The sequence below is a fragment of the Corvus hawaiiensis genome, chromosome 2, assembly GCF_020740725.1.
Source record: "Corvus hawaiiensis isolate bCorHaw1 chromosome 2, bCorHaw1.pri.cur, whole genome shotgun sequence".
NCBI lineage: Eukaryota > Metazoa > Chordata > Aves > Passeriformes > Corvidae > Corvus > Corvus hawaiiensis.
This window is the reverse complement of record NC_063214.1, coordinates 93,181,569-93,207,408: the sequence shown is the minus strand read 5'-3', so window position 1 is coordinate 93,207,408 and position 25,840 is coordinate 93,181,569. Positions and strand designations below refer to the sequence as shown.

Below are 25,840 nucleotides of genomic sequence, written 5' to 3'. Positions count from 1 at the left end.
TGGCCTTTGGTGTTCTGCTTCTACATGAAGAACCATCTTCCATCAGCCTCACAGCACCATCAGTCCTCCCATGAAAGCTTTGAACCCAATATAGCATTAGGTAGATAATGCTCAGCCTGCTTGCAAAAGAGTTCTTTTTTCAGTATACTGATCCTGTTAACAGCAGTGTTTCTTGAAACCCCTTTCCAACAAGGAATCTGGCAAATGAGATATTCAATTAGCATTATAAAACAGGAAGTTGTTAACTCAAAGGAGGAATGAAGTGAGCAGAACAGCAGAGCAGTGGCTATACTACTCAGATTGCTTAATACGGACCATTGCATTTCACTCAGATGCAAACATACACACACAGGCTGCAAGATGGTTTGACAGCAAGTGATAAGAACTCTGGAGAGTTGGCAGCCAGAGGACTACAAGGGAAAGACTTTGGAGTCCCTGGAAGTCTAATAGCTGTGACAACCAGGGCTTTGATTTACACCTGCAACACACCTATAATGCCAACAGGTTCAGTGGGCATTGAGTGACCAGCACCAGACAGGATCAGCAATGATCAGGTGCAGGTGTCCCTGAGTGTGAATTGTTTCAAAAGTGGTAGAATTCTTCCTCTCACTGAAGAAAGGATGGAGATGCCTGGCATAAGCCTATGCAGTGGTCCCTCTTTTCTGAATCCCTTTGGCATACCCAGTTGTAGTAGTCTCCCACTGTATTTTCTTGGTGTTCGCACTGGAGGAGGTAACTCATTTGAAAACTTTGGCTTTGTCCCACTGGACTGCATCAGAAATTAAACTGCAAGCTTCCTCTTGATTTCCCTTTTTTTAATCTTTTTCTAGAAAACAAGTGTAAAAATATTCCAGAAAGAAATACAGTGCAAAGAACATTGTATGTCTCAAAATCACAACAAAATGGTATAATAAATATAATAAAAATTGTAATTAAATATTAATTTATGAGAGATAGCTCACATTTACAGTTGTGTGAAGTGGCACAGTTTTGCTGTGCACTGTGACACTTCAGTCCTCCTGACTGTTTTGGAGGGAGCTATTGCTGGCTGTAGTGACAGTTGACAGTGGTCGGATGATATAGAAAAGGTCTTTGACAATCATGTTACCATTTCTGATCCTGATGTCATCCCCCTGTGAAATTTCTCCTATCAATATACCAGCCTGAATAACCTTTGGGATAAGCTCTTCAGGCTGAAACTTCCCAGCCTCTTCGTAGTTTTCATTGGCATGTGGTAATGCATGTATTTCCAGAACTTCTTGTGTGGAGCAGCAGAAATGGAAGACTTCCAGGTAACGATTGGTAAAATCCGAAGTGCTTTCTTCACTACTGGAGGCAGATTCTCTGGCTCTTGGAAATCCTGGAACTTTATTAATACTAGTTTTATTCTTTTATCTTCCAATGCACAGTTCACTGCTGCCTGCAGTTCAAAGATGCTTGGTCCGCTGACATAGGCTGGGCTCAAAACAATGATTACCCGTCTGCTTTGTTTAATAGCTGTTACAACTTCATCTGTGTATGCTGGAGAGAAAATGGTGAAAGTTACTGCATTCTACAATGGATTTTTTATCTTATCAGTTCCTTTATCAACAGTTAAAACCCAGAAATAAGGAAAGCCAAGATTAAGAATGTTGAGCAATCATATAACCTCTAGAAATGTGTTTGCTATCAGAGGGTACCATGGCTGTTCTTATACAACTGAAGAACACAACTTTCTGCTCAGGACATGAAGGGCACAGCTGAGACCTCAACACGCTTAAACAGAGTCTCAAGGGACACTTGGACTTGTCTTTATCTCTCCCAGGAACAGATACACAGAGCTTTCTAACTACTGCAGGTGGCACTGATCAAAGTCACTTAGAAAGTAACTACTGAAGTATTCGAGGCTTTCTTTCCGGAGAACAGAGTTTGCTTGCAAAGAAATTCTTGTACAAGGAATTTCATCTCAGCCTAGTAGCTCCCAGTGATCTCACTCCAAAGTATGTATGCCTCAGCCACAGGGACCAGGTACAAAGATCAAAACGTTATAAGATTTGAACATAAATTCCACTACCAAATTATACAATTTGTTGTTCTGGTGCATAAGGTTTTTTTGGAAATTGAAACGCAATTTTATAAAAACTGAAGATTTTCTACCATCCCCAGGGACCTTACCTCCTCCTGGAAGAATATCTCTTTCAAGAATACATAACTTGTATCCATATTTATTTTCTAGCATATCTGGAAGAAGCTCCAGGGCAAATTTTTCTTCACTAATTAAAGCAGAGTCACTTTCAGAAGAGTTTATTTTTGCATAGGACACAAACGCATCAAATTCCTTGCCATCTAAAATAAATAAATAAATAAATAAATAAATTCTATACATTAACAAGTCTGGCTGAAGCATTCAGCTTCTTTCTTAATGCTCGGCTTCCATTTATATCTATCTAAGTAGGCACATTACAAACCTAAAATTATGACCTGTTATTGGATTACAGCTATCCAATCACCAAAGACAACCTTGCTCCTCGCTGTCTTGCAGATTTGGTAGACATATGCTACCAAAGCAAACAAGGAAGGTACTCATGTTTAGTGCAAGGCAGTTTAAAGATCTGGTCCCTTCCAGGCAAAAGCCATGTGGTAGGGAATGATTCCCAATCTTTTCTCTAATTTGCCCAAATGCTGATTCAAAAAAAAGTCTTGTCAATGGTCAATCTTCTTTTAAAATATAATGAATCTTAAAGGAAAAATGTTCTTAAATATTAGCTCCTTGCAAAAGATATGCTGTTCTCATACATTGTTATGTTTGTAAACAGAGAGACTTGTGTAAGGAGCAATGGCTAAGTCTGATCAAAATATCAGCTCAGACACCAAGCACTGATCAGTTATTGAACTTTAAGTCTCGTTGAAAGAATGTTGGTGTGCAAATGAAACACAGGTAAAGAATTTTTCTTGGCTTTGATCACCCTGGTACCCACGTCCTGGGTTAGGCCCATTCTTAACTACAAGGCAAAAGCAAATTGTATCTATTTGTTGAATAAAATTTGAACTACACTTGAGGGAGAAGGAACAGAAAAGAAAAGAATTTCTGGTAAAAGCAAAAGGCATAGTGGACTCAGTCCAGTTTCCCAGTTACTTTAGGCCATTTAAGGTGTCCTAAGACTGCCAGATTTGACAGGGGAAGTATTGGGGACAAGCCTTTTGGAATGGCAGGACATCCTCAGGCAGCCCAAATTACATCAGACACCTGTGTTCAATTAGCTGAATTGTATCACAGCAATAGAAACCAGAAAGAAATTCCCCTGTGTAGAGCAGAGTCCCACTGCAGGGTGAGCTGAGAGGCTCTCTAGATTTCACCACATGGACTGTACCTTCACTGCTTGGGAACTGAGACGCCTACCTCCAGCAGACACCTAAGTGTTGAGTATCATGACCCACGTGCCTTGGTGTTAACCTCCTGATTTCTATCCCTAGATGTAAGATTAGGATCACAGACATGAGCTAGAGTCACCAAGTTCCCACAGGATCTAGAAGAGCCCGTAGGTAAAGCAAATTCAGAAAACTAACATGGATGAGCTGGGGCTGAACGCTCAAATTCAGAACCAGCACGTAGCAGAAAGTATGTCATCAAAACAAAACAGAGGTGTGCAGATTGGGTTTGGAGGCCAAGAAAATGATCAGACAACACATTGCATCTCTGCTCCTCCCCTCTACTCCTGGATACACCCTTTCAATCACATCCTTCTACTGGTGCTGCAGGTCTTTCGATAATAGAGGAAGATGATTCACTTTGCTGGCTACCCATTGTCTTTTACTGAGTTGTTTTTCTGCCAGGTTGAGCCCATTTAGGCCCACAAGAGTGAATCACCAGCAGCAGGCACACAGGACTAATGTGGGAATTAAAGGTGGAGCAGAGATTCACTAGATTGGTTTAGCTGAACTTCAATTCATCTATACCCTAAATTGAAGCTCCTTTGAGAATGGATTTTAAGTGACTATAAATTGCGCTACAAGCCAGGTATTCCTTATTTCACCCACAGAGGTCACTGCAATCTTATTAGACAACCACTAACACACACCTTTGTAACATTACTATTACAGTAGCAAGTTAAAAATCAAATACAAAATAAGCACCATTAAGCCTTTTTTCACATAACTGTACAGGACAATTACAAGCTGAGGAACATTTGGTACTGTATTTAAGATACTGAAAGTGTAGGAAATGAAGAATACCTGACTTAAGCAAATTGATGGCATATGTGGTCTATAAATGTTAGTATCAAATCTCCTGCATTATTTTTTTTCTCCTTATGGGAGAAGGCAGGAACTTTAAGATATGTATCTTAATTGGCTAAGGAGGCCAATTAACCCCAGAGGGGTTCTGGTTTCTCTGTTCACAAGGTCCTGCACAACATGGTCTAGGTTGGCTCTGCTGTGAGCAGGTACCCAGGGGTACCTTCTAATCTTGTAGGATTCTTCAGTTTTCTGATTTTGTGCTGAGAGGGACATGAGAGAAGAAATGATAGAAATGAAGAAACAGCAAAATCAAGTCATAACTGCTGCTTTGCTGCTCTCAGACCTCAGGTGACTTGATATGCATCCACATGACGTGAGAAGGACGTGATCCTGCAGGTGAGAACACGTTTTCCTTGGACAGAAAGCTATCTGGTCTGCACATTGCAAATGGTGCTTTGTGCATGAGGTATACGAGAGTGTACAGGCAGGGGACAGGGACTGCCACAGTGGAGCCCAACAGTGTCCTCAACGCACAAGCCTTGGCAGGTCTGTCCTACTGACATGCAGGGTGTGCTCTAAGGGGACTTCCCACAGGTCCTTAAATCACTTTTTTACCAAATAGAAAGGAAATTTTGAGTGATGTCCCAAATTGATTTTGCCAAATGCTTTAGGGCTCACAAAAATGTTTTCCAAAAGGGCAGTTAATTTTCTAATTGTGTATGTACTTACAGGTATCTAGATGTAACTGTTTCACACTCAGGTGTAAGGTACATATGCAAACACAAAAACCGACTCAGACACCTCTATCTCAAACTGCATCAAGATGCAAGAATTTTTAGAAAAATTTTCTCAGGCACGAACTATCAGAATTCTTTCAACCCATGTAAGAAAATTGTACATTAAGTTCTTTGAAGTAGTCATAGTGATTCCTGATACATTTTTACACTGCGCTGTTTTGGAGGCCTCTTTTAGCTGAGATGATGGGCGATGCTACTACGGAGACTTGAAAAATCAAAAGTTAATCACTCAGGTGCAAATGTCAAGTTGTTTCCAAAGTTTCCCAAATATTCACTTCTCAGTTGGTGCCCTTTATCGTCTTGTTTCTCTCTTTTTTTTTATTCTTTTGAGAAACTTTTTGACTTCAAGTGAAAAATACAATAAACTCTGGAGTCCTTCACCTTGTTATGCAAGGTTGTTTCATTCTTGTCCAAAGGTTTTGTTGAACTTTTTCAGAGAACGATTTTGAAACGTTGGAGATGCTAAATTATTTCCTGCAAATGGACTGTCAAAATTCAACTTCCTGCTCTAATGGGTACCCTAATCTTCTATGGGTAAATTAGGGTAAAAGTCTAACTGACATTTCAGTTGGTGTTAGATATTTCTTTCACACTATCTTTCTTTTTTTCCATCTGCGTTCACTGAGCATCTTGTAAGGTTTAACAGTCCTTGTATTGGCTCAAAGAGAGCAGGGTCATTAAGAGAACTTAATTAAATGAGTAATTCATACCTGATTATCCCACATGGCAAAAAGCAGCAGAAAAACTGGAGAAAATTAATATTACACAAGGTTTCTTACCTTCTGTATTTTTGTTGTGGACCAGATAACTTCGATACATCAGCACTATTTCAATCCAGTGCTGGTAAATAAAGGCAGTGCACAAAACAAATGCAAATAGAGTAGAAATGGCACTGCATAGTACATATAGGAACAACACTGCAGAAAGAAAAGAGCCTATCATAACTCAGGTTTCCAAAACAATATTGACATTTAGATAAAAAACTCGGTCCAGAAATGGGGACAAACCATCTCACAGTCTTTTTCCTTATCCCACTGGCAAAATTTAAGGAAGTCAAGATTTCATGTAGCCACAAACCTAAACACAGAATTTCAGTCTACCATCAATGACCTTTTTTGCATGGTATCTCTTTGCTGGTATGAAAAACCAATCTGTGACAGAAGGCACAGAGGAAACAGTCTCTGGTACACTCAGCAATGCTGAAAATAGTAATTGCCTGAGATGGAAAAGCTACATCAGAACAGACATAGCTGCACACAGTGCCCTGCTGGCAGCTTCCTGTGCAACTACAGTGATGAATCTTCACTGTGAACTATGGTTCAACATTTTAATTTCCACACTGATTCTGGTTTGGGCCTTGAAAGGCTTGAAAGGCAGCCACATTCATATCAGTTATGGTAACTTCTTAGAAACATGCATGTGGATACAAATATGCCGGTAGCAAGAATTTTTCTTGCTTCTTTCCAGTCCCGAGAGATACTTTTCTCTCTCACGGAAGATACTTGTAGAGTTCTATAAACTATGAACACCTGCAACCTCGCAAAGCTTTGTTTATGGTACAGTAGAAAAATATTTTGACAATGGATGTTTAGGATTTCTAGCCAATCCACCCAGGGGGTGGCTGATCCTTTGTCCAATTAGACTATGAAGAAAAAAGTCTGTAAAAGAGTTGTAAAATAATTCAATCAATCAATCTTGCTGCACAATTCCTGCCTGCTGGATCTCTCTTCTCCTCCCTACCACTGCGGGATACCACAATACATGCATGCTAAGGACTGGGAAAACAGACAGAAATGTCCTGTGAAAATCAGGGAATACTGCTGCTTTCAGCAGCCTCTCTGCTTCAGTTTAGTAGACTGCCTGTTAATGTTCAGAGATGCTACTCTCCTCTTCTTCCTTCCAGTTTCTCTCCATCTTCCACTTGGCTCACCCACCTGCAGTAAGTCCCCAGATAGTCCTGTCCTTCTGAGTAATCCTCAAAATACTGAGGCTGTCAAGATATCTGACAAAGCAAATTTTTCCCACCCAGGTTCAATAAACTTCAGCAACTGGCTAAAAGCCAGTGTGAATGGGGAATTAATTAGTAGCAGAAGAGTAAATCAAAATGTGTCTTCAGGGGCAAATAGTCACCAAATGATAGCTTTACCTCTCTGCTTTCTTTTCAGCTGGATCACAGCGGTGGCATTTCCCACTGAATTCTCAGCAAAGCATGTGAAGTTGCTTCTGAGGTCCTTTTCAGTAACTTCTTTCAAAGTTGCAACATGAAGAAGTGTGCTCCCCTTCAAACCTTTTGGATAGACACTAGAGAGAAAAAAATGTGTATTTGCATGATACCTTTGCTGTTCATTCCCACAATCTCCCAATGTCTTACACACAAAAATAGAGGAGCTTGCAGCTTCTTAACATTGATCTTGAACTTTTAATAGTGATGCAATATTCTGGTTTGGAACCTCCATTTGGTTTATACATGGCAAGAAAATACTAACACTGTAAGAAAATACTTTGATAGGCCTGAAGACTGAAAGGTTTATTCCTAGTTCATCTATTCAGAAAAATATTTACCACTTTCCTAGTTTTCAATATATAGTCCCCTTTACTTCTGTAAGATTACTTATGGTTTTCTAAGATGTAAAATATTCACCCAGCAGAAATGCAGAGAAATGAAACTTCAAAAAGGAGCCCCAAGAGAGAACTAGCTGGGCAAAAAGACTGAGCAGCACAGCCTCTTGCACAGGGGTAGAAAGCCCAAGGACAGGATAGGCAAACAGAAAAAGATATATATAAGGGACAGAAGTATAAGAAATGAAGAGGAAATGGAGGAATCTCTTCAGGGTTGAGTGGATGATATGGGTAACAGATCTGTGTCTGCAATCACTCCAGAATACCCAGAGTTTCTGAGTTTCAGTGTTCCTCTTCGAAAGCCACAAGTACAAGCATCTCTGGGTCATCCTAGAAGGCATCTCACATCAGGCCACTGCAAAATGACAGTACCCCACAGCCCTTCCTCGTTACCTCAAGACGTGGAGGAGTAAGCAAGGGCAAGGATTCAACCAAAATCTGTTGGGGATGTTTCATTTATTTGTATTTTTAAAAAATAAACAGAAACTCTAGCCAATGTCTTGGGGAGACCTTATGATGTGTATCCCATATCACTGCCTATGCCCAGAAATTAATTTCTGTGCCTTTCTATGCCTCTAAACTGAACCTGAGAGGGGGAAGGAAAAACTGAGCAAAACTTCTTCAAAGCAGCTTCTTGCAGCTTGTTCAAGGACACACACAGATAGCAACAGACAGCTGGTTTTCCCAGCTGTTGCAGGGGAGGGAGGAAGCACCCGGCTTGCTGTTCTCCGGTCAGTTTTTTGGCCAGGGGTTCAGCTGCTTTTTCTCTGGAGAGAGACTGAGAGTTGAATGTTTCCTTCCCTGGAATTTCAGATTTTCTCCCTTTTCTACTGGACTGTTTCAATATCAGAGCACATCGAGAGGACTTTCCACCGGGCACAAAGGGCCTGGCCCTGGGCCAAGCCTCAGCTCCGAGGAGACCAAAGGGAGGACTCGAACACTTTCCCAGGTTTTTTTCTCCACAGCGAGAGATTTTATTATTTAGCATTATTATCCTTTTCCCATGTGTTTGTTAAATAAATAGCTTTTATCTCTTTCACTTTCCTTCGAGGAAAATTTATTTTTTCCCGAACCTGGTGGGGGGAGGGGTGGTTGTGCCTTTTCTCAGAGTATATATTTCTAAATTTGGCGAAACCGGAACAGCCATGAAAAAAGCTAAAACATTGTTAAGAAGAATATTCCAAATCTAAACATTCTAAAGTTAGGAAAATCCAATTTCCTGTCTACCTCATGAGTGTGTGCATGTGTGTGTGTGATATCATCTTTTTTTTTCCCATATGACTCCTATTACGAACTTGATTTTAGCAGTGACAGCAGAGCTTTTGCTTCCCCCAGTAGACAGAAAATTTAGCCATACAGTTGAGTCAGGGCTGTGTAGTAAAAGATGTACTTGCCTGTGTTGCCTCCACTCTGTTGCTTGCCCAAGTTGAACACTGCGTAAGTGAATGAGAACAGGAAGGAAAGGGAAGTGTAGTGACTATAGGGGTTGTCCCCAGGTCACAGGAAACCTTTCCCCTACATGTTTCTTCTCTGCAGGGCCTGGTTAATTCTTACCAGAGGAAAAGTCCCAAAATTCAGTGCCCTGAAACTCAGTGCTGCAAGTCCTCAGATCTAGTCTGTAAATACACCCCAATGTCTGAGGTACACAAGCTCCTTTCAATGTCCACAGTATTGTTTTGCTGATCTGATTTATTCTCCACTCAGAGACAGCTTCCAAAGAGAGATTGTGTGAATTGCTAGCAAGGCACAACAGAGATTGTGCTTTCAAGAACACTTGAAAACAAGAACACTTGGAAACAATGGATGCAGGGACAGGCAACCAGGAACCCTTCATGTTGAAGCTGTCTCTGAGCTAAAGCTTTAAGAAGAAGAGCTAAGATTGTGGAGAGTTTGAGTTCTTGATTTTATGGCCATCAATATGTGCTTCTGTATGTGAAGGTCACATGCCTGTCACATGCTTGTGGACATACACATTACTAGGTGAAAGAAAAGAGCCTTCTAAGTTTCTTTCAATTAAATGCATTCAGTAAAGTTGTTATAGATGGACTTTTACAGTTGTTTGTGGTGGTAGTAACGAGGTTACTGGGGCAGGAAGGGGGCGAGGGGTAGGTTTTCTCACCTTGTTTCCTGATTCAGTTTCTCATTTATATTCTCCTCGTCACTTCGTTTCCATGTTACCCTCATTGGAGAAACTGTTTCAAACCCAAACTGTACACGGCATTCCAATTCAAGTGGCTTGCCTGGAACAAATTAACACAGAAAAACCATGCCTGCAGGTCACCAGAATATTATTCACTTAAATAGCTTAGAAATCAAAGCTGGTTTGCTTTATCAAGATCTATCATTATTTATCAATACCTCATTTAAATATTTTCATTTGCTTTTAGGTGAGGAATTGAAACTTACCAAGCTCTGCTTCGAGGATCACAACACCATTGGGATACAAAAGGTTTGGCGGATGAATAGTGTTTTTTGCTGCAACCAACAAGAATAGCATTAAGTATAAAGTTATTATCAGTGCAGAGGACCAAAGAAAACAGCTTACAATTTGATTTTTCAGGTTTTAGGTGGAATTTAACACCTAATCCAAGAGGATGATTTACAGTTCTTGAGGTATCTGAGTGTGCACAGATAAGGGAGTTTCAACAACAAAACTTGGGCAGCTACTTAAACACCTGCTATCTCATTTACTCTGAGGCATTGTCCTCTTTCATGAGCTGAGAAGCTCAGCATCTAGCCTGCATTTAAGATTATTTAGGATTCAAAAATTAGGAACCCCCCTTGCAAGACCCCCTGAAGGGTACAATCCTCATACCAGCTCCCTGCCAAGCCTCTTTCCATGCCCAGTAAGCACAAACAACGCACACACACCTCATTCACAAGCACAGATACTTGCACCAAAATAGCCATGCTGTTCTCAAAACTCAGGCTGCCAAAGGGCACAGATAATGACACCCACGGGCTATACCATAAAACCCACAGCTCTGAGGTTCTAGGAAAGTCCCATACTGCAGGAAATGGTGCCATATAACACTTTTTTTTTTTTTTTTTTTTTTTTACCAAGCCACAGCAGAGAAATGTATCACAGAATAAGCTGAGTTGGAAGGGACCCACAAGATCACCAATGTCCAGCTCCTGGACCTGCACAGAACCATACCCAAGAGTCACACCATGTGCCTGAGAGTGTTGTTCAAACACTTCTTGAACTCTGTCAGGCTTGGTGCTGTGACGCGAGCCTCTTCCAGTGCCTGACCACTCTCTGGGTGAAGAACCTCTTTTTATTATCCAACATAAACCTCCCCGGACACAACTTCAGGCCATTTCCTCAGGTCCTGTCACTGGTCACCACAGTGATGAGATCAGTGCCTGCCCGTCCTCTTGCCCTGGTGAGGAAGTTGTAACTGCAAGGAGGTCTCCCCTCAGTCTGCATGGCTCTGGGGTAGTATATATGCATATGGCACCTTTTACGTGTTTTTCTCACTGCACTGTGAAGTGGGGGAAAAGAACTGAGAAGGATAGTGTATCAGCTCAAGTTCAGTCAGATCAGAATAAAAGCAGAGCTAGTCCAAGCCTGCCTGGAGAATATTGTGGGAATATTCCACAGAAGAATATTAGAAGGAAGAGTCAAAGAGCATCAGATATTTTAAGCCACCAAAGAGCTCTCACAGGTTGGTGAGACATGCTTTCCTGTCCTGACGGGATGGATACATTTTCCCTTGAATTATTAGAATCAAATGCTTAAAATACCTGGGGGGGAAAAAAAAAAGGATCATCTATTTCAGAGAAATTCTATCCTCATGAGACCATGGAATTTCAAAGGTGTGTTTCTTCACTAGACCGCAGAATCAGGTTGCCTCATTTGACACCTTTCTTTGGTCCCCTAAATCTTGTCCTCCCTTTCACAGAGTGGCCCACTTTCCACCAGGATGCTGAGGACTAGTCCTGTGCTGTTTTCATACAGAAACAGCTGGACTGCATCTATGCAGTTCAGGATATAGAGTAGATATATACTCTTCCTATGGGACCTGTGATTGACTGGGGTGACTACAAAGTCTTAACAGCACTCAACTGTAGATATCTGGAGAAAAGCATTGCCACATCACTCCTTTAGCAGATCAAGCAGTCTCCCCCAGTACTGATCCTGAGTTGCTAGCATGCTCCCTTGCACTGCATTGATGCCCCAAAACACTCTGCCAAGGCAGTATCTGGATTTTGCCTGAAGGACAACCAGAGACAGTAAATACTAGAGGAAAAGTCACCGTGTTTGTAGGAGAATATAAGACCATGTCATATCACTGTGCCATAGAGTTCTAGCCAGTTTTCTTTAGTAATGCATGCAAAGCCTGAGAGAACAGCTCATGCAGGCAGTGATGTTCTCCCCCAAAGAGCATGCGCAACAACAAATGGCTTGTTTGTTAGATTGCTCACAGCTCTCCTATTTACTCTGCTGCTAAAAAATTACATGCAAGAGAGGTAGAGACCCCACCAATATCATCTTCCCTGTCACTGTCAAATGGAGAAAGTGAAGGTTTCACCCATGCCACAAGGAACAATATTTTACCTAACTCATAATTTCACATAATCCTCTACTTCAGGGAGATGGGTAGGATTGAGATACGCTGCTTTTGCCCACATTTCCAGTGCAGGATTTGCAATCCTTCTTCCTAGTATGCAAATATGTTCCTAATACTCCTCACACTGTACATGGAGAACATTGGCACCAGTTGGAGTTTCATGAATTCTACTCCCAGATCAAGAGTTCTAAATCTTTTGTGGATTTGATCCCCAATGTTAAGAACTACAATAAATCCAAGGCACAATTAGATTTTGAAAATTACAGTGTTGTATGCTGCATGCTATTACTGCTATTACTATTGGATGTTCTAGTTAGTGTCCCTAGATGTCTTCAGAATACTTGGAAGAGGATTTTAATGATACTGTAGCTAATTCAGTTTATGGGTTTTCAGAACAAGAGCCTGAAAAAAACCACATAAATAAACATAATAAAGAAAATATACTTTACTTCAGGTATTTTATTTTGAGTTATTATATAACTCACCAATGACTTCTACTGTTACTGCTGTTCTCACTGTCCAGTTGGTAGTGTTGTCAGGCAGAGTGTAATCACACACATATATTCCAGCATCTTTGTCATAGGTTGGATTCAAGTAGATTTCATTCTGCTTAAGCTTTAGGCTTGGTCTGCTTTTCCTGTGTTTTACCTGGTGACCATCCTAATGAAAGGAAAAGGAAAAGGAAAAGGAAAAGGAAAAGGAAAAGGAAAAGGAAAAGGAAAAGAAGAAAAAAAGGAAAAGGAAAGGATTAAAGTCATTTTTCATCTTGCTGTTATTAAATTTTATTTTAATGTATTTGGACAACATTTTCATGTCAGTAGGGCTAAACCAAAGTCTTTCCACTGAAGCCCAAAAAGGGACGTATTAGGAGTCTGAGAACATTTTTCAGTTATGCTAAAAAAGATGCGAATACCCTTGACTTTTTAAAAATTATTTAAAATTTACAGTTGATATGAAACTGTGAAATCATGAAGATAATCTAAATTAAACTCCTATTACTAAAGAGCAACAAAAAGGATCACTTTTTTGATGGACTGGGTATTTTTTATTTTGTAAAGAAATTGTTTTGAAAGCATTTTCAAGTTATGAGAAGTAAATCATGAGTTTGTATTGTCTGAGATTGAGAACACTGTCACTACTTTTAGAAGCATGAAAATTGTCTGTTTTTGAAAAGCACCCCTATTTTTCAGCTTAATATATTCATATTCCACTGAGACCAGAAGAATTTTCCTTAAATGAAGTTCCTGAAAAAATCCACTAATGCAAACAGGAAGAAGCTCCTTAACTTCAGCGGGCTTCAGATCAAGATGTAGGTAAAGATATACCTCATTTAAAATTTGAAAGCAAATGCAAAGTAACTTCAACTAGATCATAATTCTGCTTGAAAGAATAAATAATGTAAATAATACCAGGTAGAAAAATGCACAATTGCAAATTTTAGTCATCTTCCTTTGCTCATTTATACAGGTTTAGATGCTATATTGCCCTCCTTACAAACACTGTCAGTAGTGGTTCAGCGGAATAGTGTTTCATTAAAAACAGGAGTCTTGGATAGAATGGTTTGAAACATTCATCTCAAAATAATTTTTCACCTAACAAAGCCAGTTTTTCTTTGGTATATTTGATAGTTTCAAAATTTGAAATGTCAAAACAAAACTTAAAATGTTACTTTTCAATCATGTCTGTTTTGCAAAGAATTATTTTAATTCTCAATTACTTCAATTTCTTAGCTGAAGAGAAACCATTTCTTGGATTCTGTTTCACAGAATATTTTGGATGTGGTAAATTTCTTCAAAACTCTTCCTTAAATACTTGATATGTATTAATTCAAGATTCTGCTCTTGGGTTGAATTTCTTAGGCTGCATTGCCTGCCAAAGAAGAGTTCAAGTACTATGGCACATGGACATTAACTAGACCTGAAGCTCCACCTCCACTCAGCTGTTTTCAACACTCGATAGACTGACTCTTACCTTGTACCATTTTACATCTGGCTTTTTAATGTGGCTGTAACATTTTGTCCCAGGACAGGTTATTGAATTCCCAGTGCCAGCAAGCAGATATAGCATGTTTGTGTCATAACCTGAACATTTTGCTGCCTTCTTTGTTTGAACATCCAAAACAATTTCGAGACATGGGATTTTTCCCCTGAGTGATGTAAAAAAAAAAAAAAAAAGAAAAAAAAAGAAAGAAAAAGAAGTTAAACATTTAATACACAAACCAAACCAATAATTCTCCTATAGAGGTAGAAACCTTTTGCTCCATTAATCCATTACTTACCCTTTTGCTCCATTACTTACCACATCCTACAGATGTACACTCCAGAAGCACTGTCCCTTATTGGTTTAAACCAAAGTGCATCCCCTTGGAAAGCCAGATTTGAGCTTTCCTTGACAGCCTTCAGTGTCTCTTTATCCTTCTGATGCCAGAACCATTCCAGCTTATGTTGATTTAGAAGTGAGTTGTTATAAATGCTGGTAGCATCTCTCTCTGGTAAAGCACACCGTAGAACGAACTCCTCACCATTAATTGCACGATACCATATTTGAGGTTCAACATGGGAACATCCTGAAAAGCAGGAGAGTAAGATATCAGCGCCATCTGAAAGAATGCAGAGTCATGGTGAAAAAATTAAAAATAAAAATTAGGAACACAACCAAAATAGAACTTTACCTTTCTTTAGTTAAATATCCCTTTATGTGATCAGAAGATGGACTAACAGAAAACAGGTTTTCTTAAATATGCAATTTGTCAATGTTCTTGAAAATTTATTCAAAGGTTTCCAAGGGTTTGCTAGACCTTTTCTCAAAAGATTAATGTGAAGGGTTTTTGTGATGTGTAAACTTTTGCGTGGTGCTAACCTGTTAAACCTCAACTCTGTAGAAAAGCAGACACAGCTCTTCTCGATCTCATATTAACGGACAAGGGACTGACATAAGCCTGAAGAAGCAGATCCTGCCCACCACATGCCCTGTTTATGGTAAGATTGAGAAACATTATTGTCCCACTGCTTTTAAATATTCATCCTCCCAGGTTTCAGTAACTTTCCCTAAAGTTAAACACATTTTTTAATTTTGAAAGATGTGGTCAGCCATCCTAATGCCCCTCCTGCCACTCAGATGGTTGTGACCCTTGAAAGTATGGCAGGATTTCACTCCAGCAGAAGGGAGGGCATGACATCTGTTCCTCACCTGCTCACCTGGGAAACTCTTTACAGTTCCATTTTCTCTCTGCAAACTAAATTGCATCAAGCTCCTCCAGATATATTGTGTGTGTGAAAGACTTTGAAAGATCAGTCTCATTCTGCTTTTGTCTTCCTTCTCCCCAGTCCCTGCCTCCCTGGACCAGATGCTGGAGACCTAAGTCACAGAAGCAATTCATTTGTCCCATCTAGTTCTCAGAAATTCTTGTTTACATTTGTCCTTTTCATTGGGGAACTGATTTTTGAGTCAAATTTATGGTAGACTGTATAACCAATACTTCAAAAGCTTGCAGAAAGGTTATTTGTCTGACACAAGCATGGATATGTACAGGAAAAACTCACAAAAGCAAGCAAAATTAAGATCTCCTTTTTTAAGTTTTCAGAAAGCACCACAAACACCAAACCTCACTGGAGCAGCCTCTTACCTGGCAAGTTAATCTCTCTAACTTCTACCCCACTGACAAACAATGTTAGTATCCAGCACAAAGTGAGCATGATTTCCTTTATCAATTTGGGTTGATGCTCTAAGACATTTTCTTTAATAATCATCCAGCTTTCTGTAAAAGAGAAAAACGGGGGGGGTTTTTTGTAAATAAGAGTCCAAATAAAATAGATCATTGCATATTTCATTATGTACCTCTATAAAACTTTGCAAACACTATTTCCTGCATATTGTGTTTTTTAAAAATGGGGTTTGCAGAACTTTTCCTGCTCACACTATTTCACAGAAATGGAATGATTTCACAGAATGGATAATACTCAAGACTATGCAACAATCTCTCTAAATGCACCTTTCATAGAATTTCTTACAGATGGATTTCCAAGTCATACCTACAGCAATGCAGAACTCCACCTCTGGAGTGGAAATGTAGATCCTTCCTCCTTTGATAGGAGCATGTTCTCTAAGATGAGAGGTAAGATACCAAATAATATCAGCCTTCAGCTAATGATGATTATCAGCAAAAGGCTGAGACAGGCATAAATGGCACCAAAACTCCATAGAACACCACTGTAGCTTGAAGGTCAACCGGCCCAGAGTGAGCTGATTGGATTCCTTTGGTATTAAACTAAATCTGAAGATGTGCTGCAGCTGCAAACAGCATTGAGCCCATGAGACTGGAGGACTATGCAGGAGTAAAACCCTCAAAGCATGTCTTGTGTGGGCACAGGTTTTTGGTTCTCGCTTTCACCCAAGATATGTGCTCCTACCAGGCTTTGCTACCAGCCAAAATGGACATACATTAGGATGTCTACCAGGGCCAGCAGAGCAACCTAAAAACCCCTTCTCCTCCCCCATGGCTTACCGGGGTGTGCAGAATCAGGCCTCACTTTTGCACCACGATGCTGCTCTGCACTGCTAGAACAACCCTGGCAGAGCCCTGCTTAGCAGGGTAACACCCAGAGGATAGTAAGGGACCAGCTCTGTGGTGGTCCCTCTGTAAACTGAGACAGAGAGCACCCAGGAGATTTGGGGCAGGTCCTCAAAGCACTCAGCTGCATCCAGAGCCCTATATGACAGTACCCTGAACAAGGTGAAACCCCAAACCATATTGTTATATCTTCCCTCTTCTACTAAGAAGTCTGATCTGCATGCCACAGCCTTCTCAGCTGCAGGCTGTGCAGTGGGCATACTCAACAGCCATGGCTTAATTCGGGTATTTAGTAAGGACATATCCAATGCCTATGACTGATGCCTGGAGTGCCTGGTTCAGGAGCAAAGGGCATCTACTTTGCTGATGTTCAGTTTGCGCAGCTGTGCATTGTGCAACTGAGCCCTCAAGGGGGTTTTTTCTTTCCTTTGGCCCCAGAGTGACTCTGCATTTACAATGCTGTCAGAGAGGCATTGAGTCAGCCCAAGGGAAAAGCAGAAAAGGTTGGGCAAAGGCTAGTCCCTTGTCTGTTGGCACCTCATGCAAATCAGACACTACTGATACTGGTTAGCATCAACAGAGCATCCAGCGCACACTGAGCTAGAGAGAGAGGTGATGAGAACTCCCACGCTGCACTTTTCCAGGCAGCAGTTTTGTGTAGCAGGGAGAACTCTTAGTCACCATTCTCTTCAGAATGTCTCTATTCCTTGCAAGTGAATGGAATGATCTATTTTTATGCTCAGAGCTCACAGGAAGTAAGTTAACTCATTTGTCTGACCCCATCCTGGTGCTTTGTTACAGGTTGGCTGCCAGCTGTCATCACCCCACACATCTTTTAAAATCATCCTGAAACTCCAAGCCTGTATGTATGTCTGAATAAAGTGAGTTTGCTACCAGCACTGGGAAAAGCCCTCCATAAGTTTATCCAACTTTTTTATCCACTGCAAAAAGATCAATGGATCCTGACTCTCAAATCTGGATTTATGACACCTGTGAAGACCTTGCTCAAGGCATTCATTAAGGCTGCATCTCTAGGCATGCTAATTCTGTATAAAACCAAGAATGATGTTTTGAGTTATGTCATCCGACAGCCCACATGGCAAAGGCATGCTGGTGCCCGTAGCAATCAGGACCCAAGGCCCTTTTGTGAGGTTCATTGCCATAGTCCCTTGAGCAGGTGAGATGATGGAATAGGTTGCTGTTGACTAAAGCAGAGGGGCAAGAACTGATCTCTTCACTCTGGTGACCAGTGACACAACTCAAGGAGACAGCATGAAGCTGTGTCAGGGGAAGTTCAATTGGATATCAATTGTTCTTCACCCAGAGGATGGTTGGGCACTAGAACAGGCTCCCCAGGGAAGTGGTCACAGCACCAAGCCTGACAGAGTTCAACACTGGACAACACTCAGGCATGTGGTGTGATTCTTGGGGTGTCCTGTGCAGGGCCAGGAGTTGGACTCAGTGATTCTGATGGGTCCCTTCTAACTCAGCTTTTTCTATGATTTTATGAACTATTGATCTGTCCTCCACACTCCACTCTCCCTTGACCACAGGCAAATGGTCCAGCCTCTCTCCTGTGACAGCCCTGGTACTTTCTGGTGACTCATTAAGCTGTTAAGCCATCAGAAGCTATTTGAAGAGTGCCTAACCTGGCAGAAGATAAGCAGTGGAAGCGTTTACTTCCTGGCTTCCCATTTGTGTGTCACTGGGGACATACAGGCCACATGTAGTGAAACTACAACAAGTGACCATTCACAAAGCATTTAATAGTGCCAGTGATGTATAATCTCTTTGTTCTCCAATTTACTGCCATATAAACAATACCCTCTAAGCTGAAAAAGGTCACCACAAATGGGAAAGAAGTGCCAAAGGGAAAGAGTTGACTAGTGAATGTTACAGCACTGGTTAGCAATCTTTATAATTTTTTCTGTTGTCTTTAGCTAGGCATGGGAAAATACACCACTGGTTTTTTTTTTTTTTTTTGCTATCGGATAGTGCTTTCATTAGAGAATCTTGTAATCTTTGCATTTTTATAGTGTTTAAAAAGTATGGTAGGATGTGAAATTAAGAATCATCTTACAAGTGTGCTTGACAGGAACAGGGAAATTCACAGCAGAAGCAGACAGCAATCACCATTCAGGTGTATTTGCACTGCAGATGGACTTAGGTGATTTGGTGACTCGGTTTACTCAAGGACTCATTTTTTCTTTGTCAGTATCTACCAGAGAAGAAAGTATTCTACTCTCGGCAACTTATTATCAAATGTCTTTCTACATTCTCCTGCTATGTACACAGCCATATTATCATATCCTTAGTCTAGGGACTTAGGATGCCACTTAGTTGGAAAGTATCATACATGCAAAGGAAATTAATGTGGTCTTCACATAATTCCCTGTGCTAAAAAATTGAGATAGAAAAATAGGAATTGTATTATATTGCCTATGTTTCAACTCCTAAAGGACTCTTAGAAGAAAACAGTAAATTTCTATTTCATAGAGTTTTCACAGTATCACAGAATAAGGTGAGTTGGAAGGGACCCATAAGGATCATCGAGTCCAAATCCCAGCCCTTTTTGAACTCTGTCAGGCTTGGTTCTGTGACCATGTTCCTGGGGAGCCTGTTCCAGTGCCCAACCACCCCCTGGGCAAAGAAGCTTTTTTTGATATCCAGCCTGAACCTCCCCTGACACAATTTCAGGCCATTACCTCGGGTCCTATCACTGGTCACCACAGTGAAGAGATCAGTGCCTGGCCCTTCTCTTCCCCTCACGAGGAAGCTGTACACTGTGATGAGGTCTCCCTTCAGCCTCTTCTTCTCCAGTTATTTACATAAAATATAAGCAAAAGAAATCAAAATCAGTTTCTTGAGAGCTGTGCCAAATTTCATGATATCTCTGAAGTCTAGTAAAGAGTGGCATGCCACAATCATTCCATCGAACAGTTCTGATTCTGATGGAAATCACTTCACTATGAAAGATATCAACTTCTGTGTCTTGTATTCAACTGTTCAATGAAAAGGCAAGCATAATCTGATTCTAGGACTAAGATTAGTAACCTTAGAATTAGTAATCTTAGAATCTTAGAATAGCCACATAGGAGATGAAAAAACTTTACCACGTCTATGAAATAGAAAAGAATATCTAATGAAGCTACTTACTAAGACACTACTGTTTGCCTGACCAAGCAGTTAAAGCCAATTTACTTTAAAATGCACATTCAAAGGCAATAGAATTAACTCACCTTCAAGCAGATGGGGTAGGGAGAGCTAAAATCTGAAGATAAAACATATAGTTAAAAAAAATTATCTCAAAATCTTACTTGCACATCCTACACAACATGATAAGAATTGTGGTTAGTTCTAGCTGTGCACTGCGTTGAGTCTGTTTCCTTTACAGGAATTTCCTCTACCTCACTGTCATCATCCCTTCCTTTCTCAGTTCAGTTGCATTAAGTTGAAAATTTCCGGGTCACTTTCTTGTAAAAAGAACATGGGAAACACCTCCTAGTAAAAGATCAAAGCCTCCTGGGTTCTAAAGTCTTCTATTTGCATTGTGTGCAAAAACGTGTTGGATTTTTTAGTTTGCTTCATTTAAGAAGGGTAATGTTTCCCTTTTTTTTTTCCCATATGCTGGTCTTAGACAGTTCACAAAAATCTCTAATATCTGAAATCTACAAGATTATTTCAATACAGAATAATATTAACTGTAAGAGGTGAGTTCTCCTTACCATTAATGTCCTCAGCTGCCTTCCACACCCACTGCAAGTGGGTGCTGTAAGGGGGCAGTGTTACCTCCTGTGTCCTCCAAGTTCAGCCTCATTAGTTACCCAAACACAGCCTTGGCAGAAAGGGAAGAGAAGCCTTGATGAATCTGAGCCACCTGTGGCCTGTCCCTTGGACCTGAAGGCAGAGCACTTCAGTATACAGTCCCACTCAGTCCAGCCCCTCTTTCTGGCTTCCTGCTTGGGTGCAAAACTCGTAAAAGATAGACTGCACAGTGACCCAAACTACATAAAAGCATCTCAGAGCACTTTGCCATCAATTCAGATCCAAATGATCCCTATTCCAGTAGAGGCTATGTAAATATATGTCCATCAGTTTGCACCAGACTTATTTCAAGAACAGTAGAACTTGTTTTTCTTTTCTTGTGTAAAGTGCTCTATCTTTACTGCATATTGGGTCAATCACTCTATTTCCACAAGAAGGTAAAAAAGGCTGTTTGTTGCGTAACAGGGGATTTCAATGTTGCCTCTGTTTATGTACATATTCCTTTATGCAATGACCAGTATTAATGCTTGATCCTGTTGGGGTCTGAGCACTTGGAGATAGAGGATTTGTATTCTCGGCTTTCACCATGTTTTTATCTCTCTGCTTATTGCAGACCAAAGCCCACTGATGATCAAGTCTGGTGATTGTTTCCTAAAATATATTCAATGTTTTGCCCCAATACAAAATACACATTTGGTTTATAAGTTACAAAAGGCTCCAATGTATCTCTGGAGATGTCAGTATAAAGAATTAGGCTTTTGAAGGCGTCCTGACTAGAAAAAAAAAGCACTATTATTCCCTCTTCACTTAAAGGAATTAAAGAGTGCAACACAGCTGAAGTCAAGGCCCTTCTGCTTAAAGCTCAGATTATCGGAAACAAATGGTTCTTTCACAGAGATGCATCTTAAAGACAAAAAATATACTTCATTCATTTCAGCACAAATTGTTGTAGTGTCCAAGTAATAAGGTTTACCACAATCAAAAAATTAAGCATAACAGTCCAACTATTACATGAGAAATACATCTTAGAAATACAACAGGAGCACCAGTCACATAGAGTTCTGAAAGCCATGCTACCAGAAGTCTGAGTGGTATGTCATACTGGTAACCACACGGGATGAAAATCTTGTACATAGTACCAAATATTTGGCTAAGTCTCTGCTCCAATTCACCCCTTTGTCTTCTGTAAAAGTAATATAGATGCTAAAAAAGCAGCCTCACACACTTGCACTTCCAAGGTTCATATTTATCCTTGGCTTCTAGACAAAGTGTATAAAGAAGAGGGTAAAGGACCACTCCAAAATATCCTCCCTGCTTCCTCTCTCTCCCCACCCTCTCCTCCCCCTTACTCTCTAACCCTCCCACTCTGCTAAAATTTACCAAATTTTATGCTATAGCTCCAGAAAATTGTACCTCCCCACCCCTGTGGAAAGTCAAGTTTGGGGGCTTTATCTTACCTTGTCCATTTCACTTCTGCTCAAGTGAGAAAAATGTATCATCTCAAGATGTGTGCAGTGTAGTCTTATAGTACTGGGAGGATAACTTTTTTTTCTATTCTCGGACTATTCTGGCACTACTCTGGTTTGACACATTTACACATCACCTCCTCCTCTGCCCAGCTATGGTTAACACCTAGCAGGTAAGAAATTTTCCACCCTGATTATCTTCTACACCGTGTCAGTGGTGTTGGTTCTGCTGTTACAGGAGGTGTCTGAACAATATCTAAACATGAACCTCTGTCCATTTTGTACTAGTTTAAGCACTCAGTGAAATTACATACAGTCACAGGTGGCTTGTGGAGCTTGTAGGTGATTCTCTGTGAAATAAAGGAAGCTGGTGTTACTTAGCACAAATTTGCTGTACTACGGTGCCTTCTGCCTTGGGCATCACGGACTAACAGGTCTAGAGCCACAGAGGTACTTTGAATGTACTAGTAACTGAATAGCCACATGCCAAGAGAGAAAGAGCAAAGCAAATTCTCACCATGCAAGCCTTTAAAAACTTTTCACTCTCACAATCATTAGCAGTTAATTAGAAAATATTGTCTAGCACCTCAAATTCCATAACTATTCCTTCTTGCCTTCCTTGGTAGTCCAGCCTGCTTACTGCAAGCCAAGAAACATAAACCTGACAGGGATGGCCACAGATGAATTTTCAGCTTTCTTTCAGAAACTTACTTTACTTCAGCTTAAAAGTAGGTCAGAGTAGTTTCTGCATTACTCTCACAGGAGACCTTACCATTATAATGGCTTTAATGCCCATCGAACATTTATTCTAGGATACATCCTTGTATGGATATCATTCCTTAACTTGAAGAACTCTTCTTTCTAGTGCTTTTCTTTACCTGTATGCATTTGGTAATAATGCTCCTATTCCTCTCCCTGTTCATTTTACCAACCTAGGCAATTTAAACTCTTCTAGGATCCCTTTTCATGGTTCCCCTGGTGATCCTCATGGCTCTGCCTCACAGGTCTCAACGTCTTGCTTCACTGGAAGCAATTCATTAGTATTTGTCTTTCCTTCATCATGCTGGAAGCTGGAGACACTCCTGAGTGTCACAAGTTTTCATTTCCAGTTTATGAGTTCCTTCCTTGTAGATGAATTTTTGTTGCTAGTCCTTAAAGACAATATCTTCCTTATGTATTACATAAATAAATATGCTTAATGTACTGCTTATTAAGCCACTATGCACAAATAGAGACATTGCTATCACAGCTGAGAGATAAATATTTACTTTCAAGTCTCCAGAAAAGCCTGAATCCATAAATGAGGTCTTGTGATGATGTCCTCAAGAAATCCCTTTCCTAGTGATATTCAGATAATTCCTAGTATATACTGCCAGCTCTTCAAGACTAGACATGGTCACTTCAGAATTTTCCCAACTGTTTCTAAAAAGTCAAATTTCTACAGCATTACAAGTAGTTTTGGAACCTCTTAAGGAACAGCATTCCTTCACCATAGTCAAAACCCCTAAAACAGCTACAATTTCCCTTCAATGAATAGCAAACAGTTTTGTAGCCATATAGTGGAATGATATCTCCAGCACGCAACTGAAATTGGCTTAGTTATGGTAGTGGTCAAAAGCAACAGAGCAATAACCCATAAACCTATTTGATTATCTTTCAGAAATACCTTAAGGCATCAATGTACTGAACTTTATTATTTTTGTATTTGATAGGTTACAAGCAACAAATATATTACATTGGACTGTGGTACATCTTGCTGATGTACACACTATTACTTACCCATGGAGGCCAGATGGGAGATCAAACAATGCAATAGAAGACAAAACCCTGTGATGACTTGTTTATATATATAGCTGACAAAAAAAACCAAAAAAAAAAAAGATAGTATTGTGCCTTATCTGCAGCTGCTTTCACAGAAATTCAGAAAATTTGAATTGCTGAACTACAGGAAGCTGCAAGTTGTGGATACTGCAGAAAGCTTGGAAGCTGCTGCTTCACCCAGACAGCCAATCTACTTCTAGTTTGGAAAATTATTTCCCAAAAATGCAATCACATTTTCTTTTTCAAAACACCGAATGCTTTTTAAATACATCACAAGCATCTCATTAGGAAAGGAAACATTTCAAACATTCTTAAAGTCTGTAAGCCAGACTGTAGTCATCTCCAAAAAGAAAGCAACTTTTTTTTTTACTTCCTCTGAGAAACCAAGACAAAAAAGGACAACTTCAATATATAACCTCAGCTCTAGAGTAACCTTCCAGGCCACATTCACACATCTACCTTTATAACTGTTAATCTCTACTTTCTAGCAATTTTTAATGACCCGAGGAATCAATCTACCGAATTCTGGTTGTGACACAAAAAATTCTGGACCATTCTGCATAAATCAACTATGTAGTCCCTTAAGGTCTGAGATGTCCAGTGAATACTAACCTTGTCCTTCACACACAGTAGTTCTGTGCCCAGAACTTGTTGGACCATCCTTAATGGAGCTCTCCTTTTTCATGCTGACTGCAACAGCTATGTTTAACTTCCAGTTCAGTAAACACATTGATGACAACTTGCTTCTGCAGGCATCTTCAGTTGCTCTGCAACATAACCAGCAATCTTAAGGTTCCCTCCATCCTCCAGCCCTTCTGCAAATCTCCTGCATTCATTACAATCTGGAAAGTGGTGGAATTGATAGGATTTGTCCTTATGCTTGGATTTGGAGTGACACAGCTGGTTCGGAGGGGGAATTTACTCCTGTTTTACAAGTTCTACCTCTCTAATCTCTGTAAAGAATGCAGATGGTCATGAAGGAACAGAATTACTTATAGTAGGAAAAAACCCTCTAATTGACAAACCTTATGCAGTTATAGGCCCTTATTCACTACCATATAGTAATGATACTATATACAATAGTCCTTATTCTTCCTACATTTATGTTACAATTATCAACAGACAAGATTTCTTTGATACTCTTTTCCTTCTAGCCTGTGTTGTGTCTGGTAGAATTCAGTAAACCAGTAACACTAAAATAATGCAGACACAGACCATGTTCTCACAGCCAGTTACTATGTTGTAGTACATAGCAAGAGAGACAAGAAATTTCAAGACTGGTGGCTTGCAACAGCTGTCTCCTTGCTGATCCTATCTGTGTCCTCCTCAGGGAAATTACATGTTTCAATAGCTTTTTTTGGATTTGGCTTTGTTTTAATCTTCCTAAACTACAAATGAGACATTCGTTGTTTGTGGTCTGACCACGCTTGCTTTTCTTCCATTTTTTCTTCATACCCTAAGCTTGGTTTTTGACACTTACTTGTGGTGGTGCATCTCTCCCCCCCACCCCTCAGGTCACACTATGAGCTGAGAAATAGGCCTCAGCCTTGAACAGCACCTGGATTGAGCTCTCTTGAAGAAAGTTTCCAACCCAAATTGTGGCCAGGAGGGAAAATTACTATGACTAAAGCCTACTCTCTTCAATGCTATAAAGAGCAGTCCTAAGTAGGACCCTTTGAGCTCTCCTGGACCACAGTGAGCTGCAACCAGCAACCTCCTTCTCAGAGCCAGTGAACTCTCAAGCCTGCTATATTTGGAGGATCACCAGACGACAGCAGATCCTGGGCTGACACCCCCACTGCTCAAGGCTCAACTCTTTGTCCATTGAGAAGATGCAAAGGCATCTGATGTGAGCACATCACTGAATTCGAGGGGCATTTTTCACAGGTATACCTTATATATATTTCTCTAGGTCTGTGGGCATGAGAGTGTGAATATTCTGTAGCAAATGTACTATGAATGGTGCTCTCCTAAGGTATTTAAATTTGTAAGCTAGGCCTGTAAATGAGCTAC

The 25,840-nt window shown here is 40.3% G+C and overlaps 1 protein-coding gene across 1 annotated transcript; it reads right to left on the bottom strand.

Moving 5' to 3' along the window:
• Nucleotides 1-563: 563 nt before the first annotated feature.
• On the bottom strand, nucleotides 564-21,070 carry LOC125337007 (interleukin 18 receptor accessory protein). Its single transcript, XM_048326237.1, has 11 exons — nucleotides 20,501-21,070; nucleotides 15,831-15,962; nucleotides 14,504-14,771; nucleotides 14,177-14,351; nucleotides 12,691-12,865; nucleotides 10,038-10,106; nucleotides 9,751-9,871; nucleotides 7,159-7,313; nucleotides 5,792-5,929; nucleotides 2,155-2,325; nucleotides 564-1,521 (listed from the first exon to the last, which is right to left on the bottom strand). Exons 2-11 carry the CDS (start codon nucleotides 15,952-15,954, stop codon nucleotides 1,151-1,153), a joined length of 1,767 nt encoding a protein of 588 aa, XP_048182194.1. The 5' UTR covers nucleotides 15,955-15,962; nucleotides 20,501-21,070; the 3' UTR covers nucleotides 564-1,150.
• Nucleotides 21,071-25,840: the final 4,770 nt, after the last annotated feature.

Excerpts from the sequence above, each read along its gene's own strand:
- LOC125337007 (XM_048326237.1), bottom strand. The coding sequence starts at position 15,954 with ATGATTATTAAAGAAAATGTCTTAGAGCATCAACCCAAATTGATAAAG. Across the intron at positions 14,352-14,503 it reads GTGTACATCTGTAGGATGTG|GGGAAAAATCCCATGTCTCG; the intron begins GTAAGTAATGGA and ends TACATCACTCAG. Across the intron at positions 12,866-14,176 it reads CAGATGTAAAATGGTACAAG|GATGGTCACCAGGTAAAACA; the intron begins GTAAGAGTCAGT and ends TCCTTTCATTAG.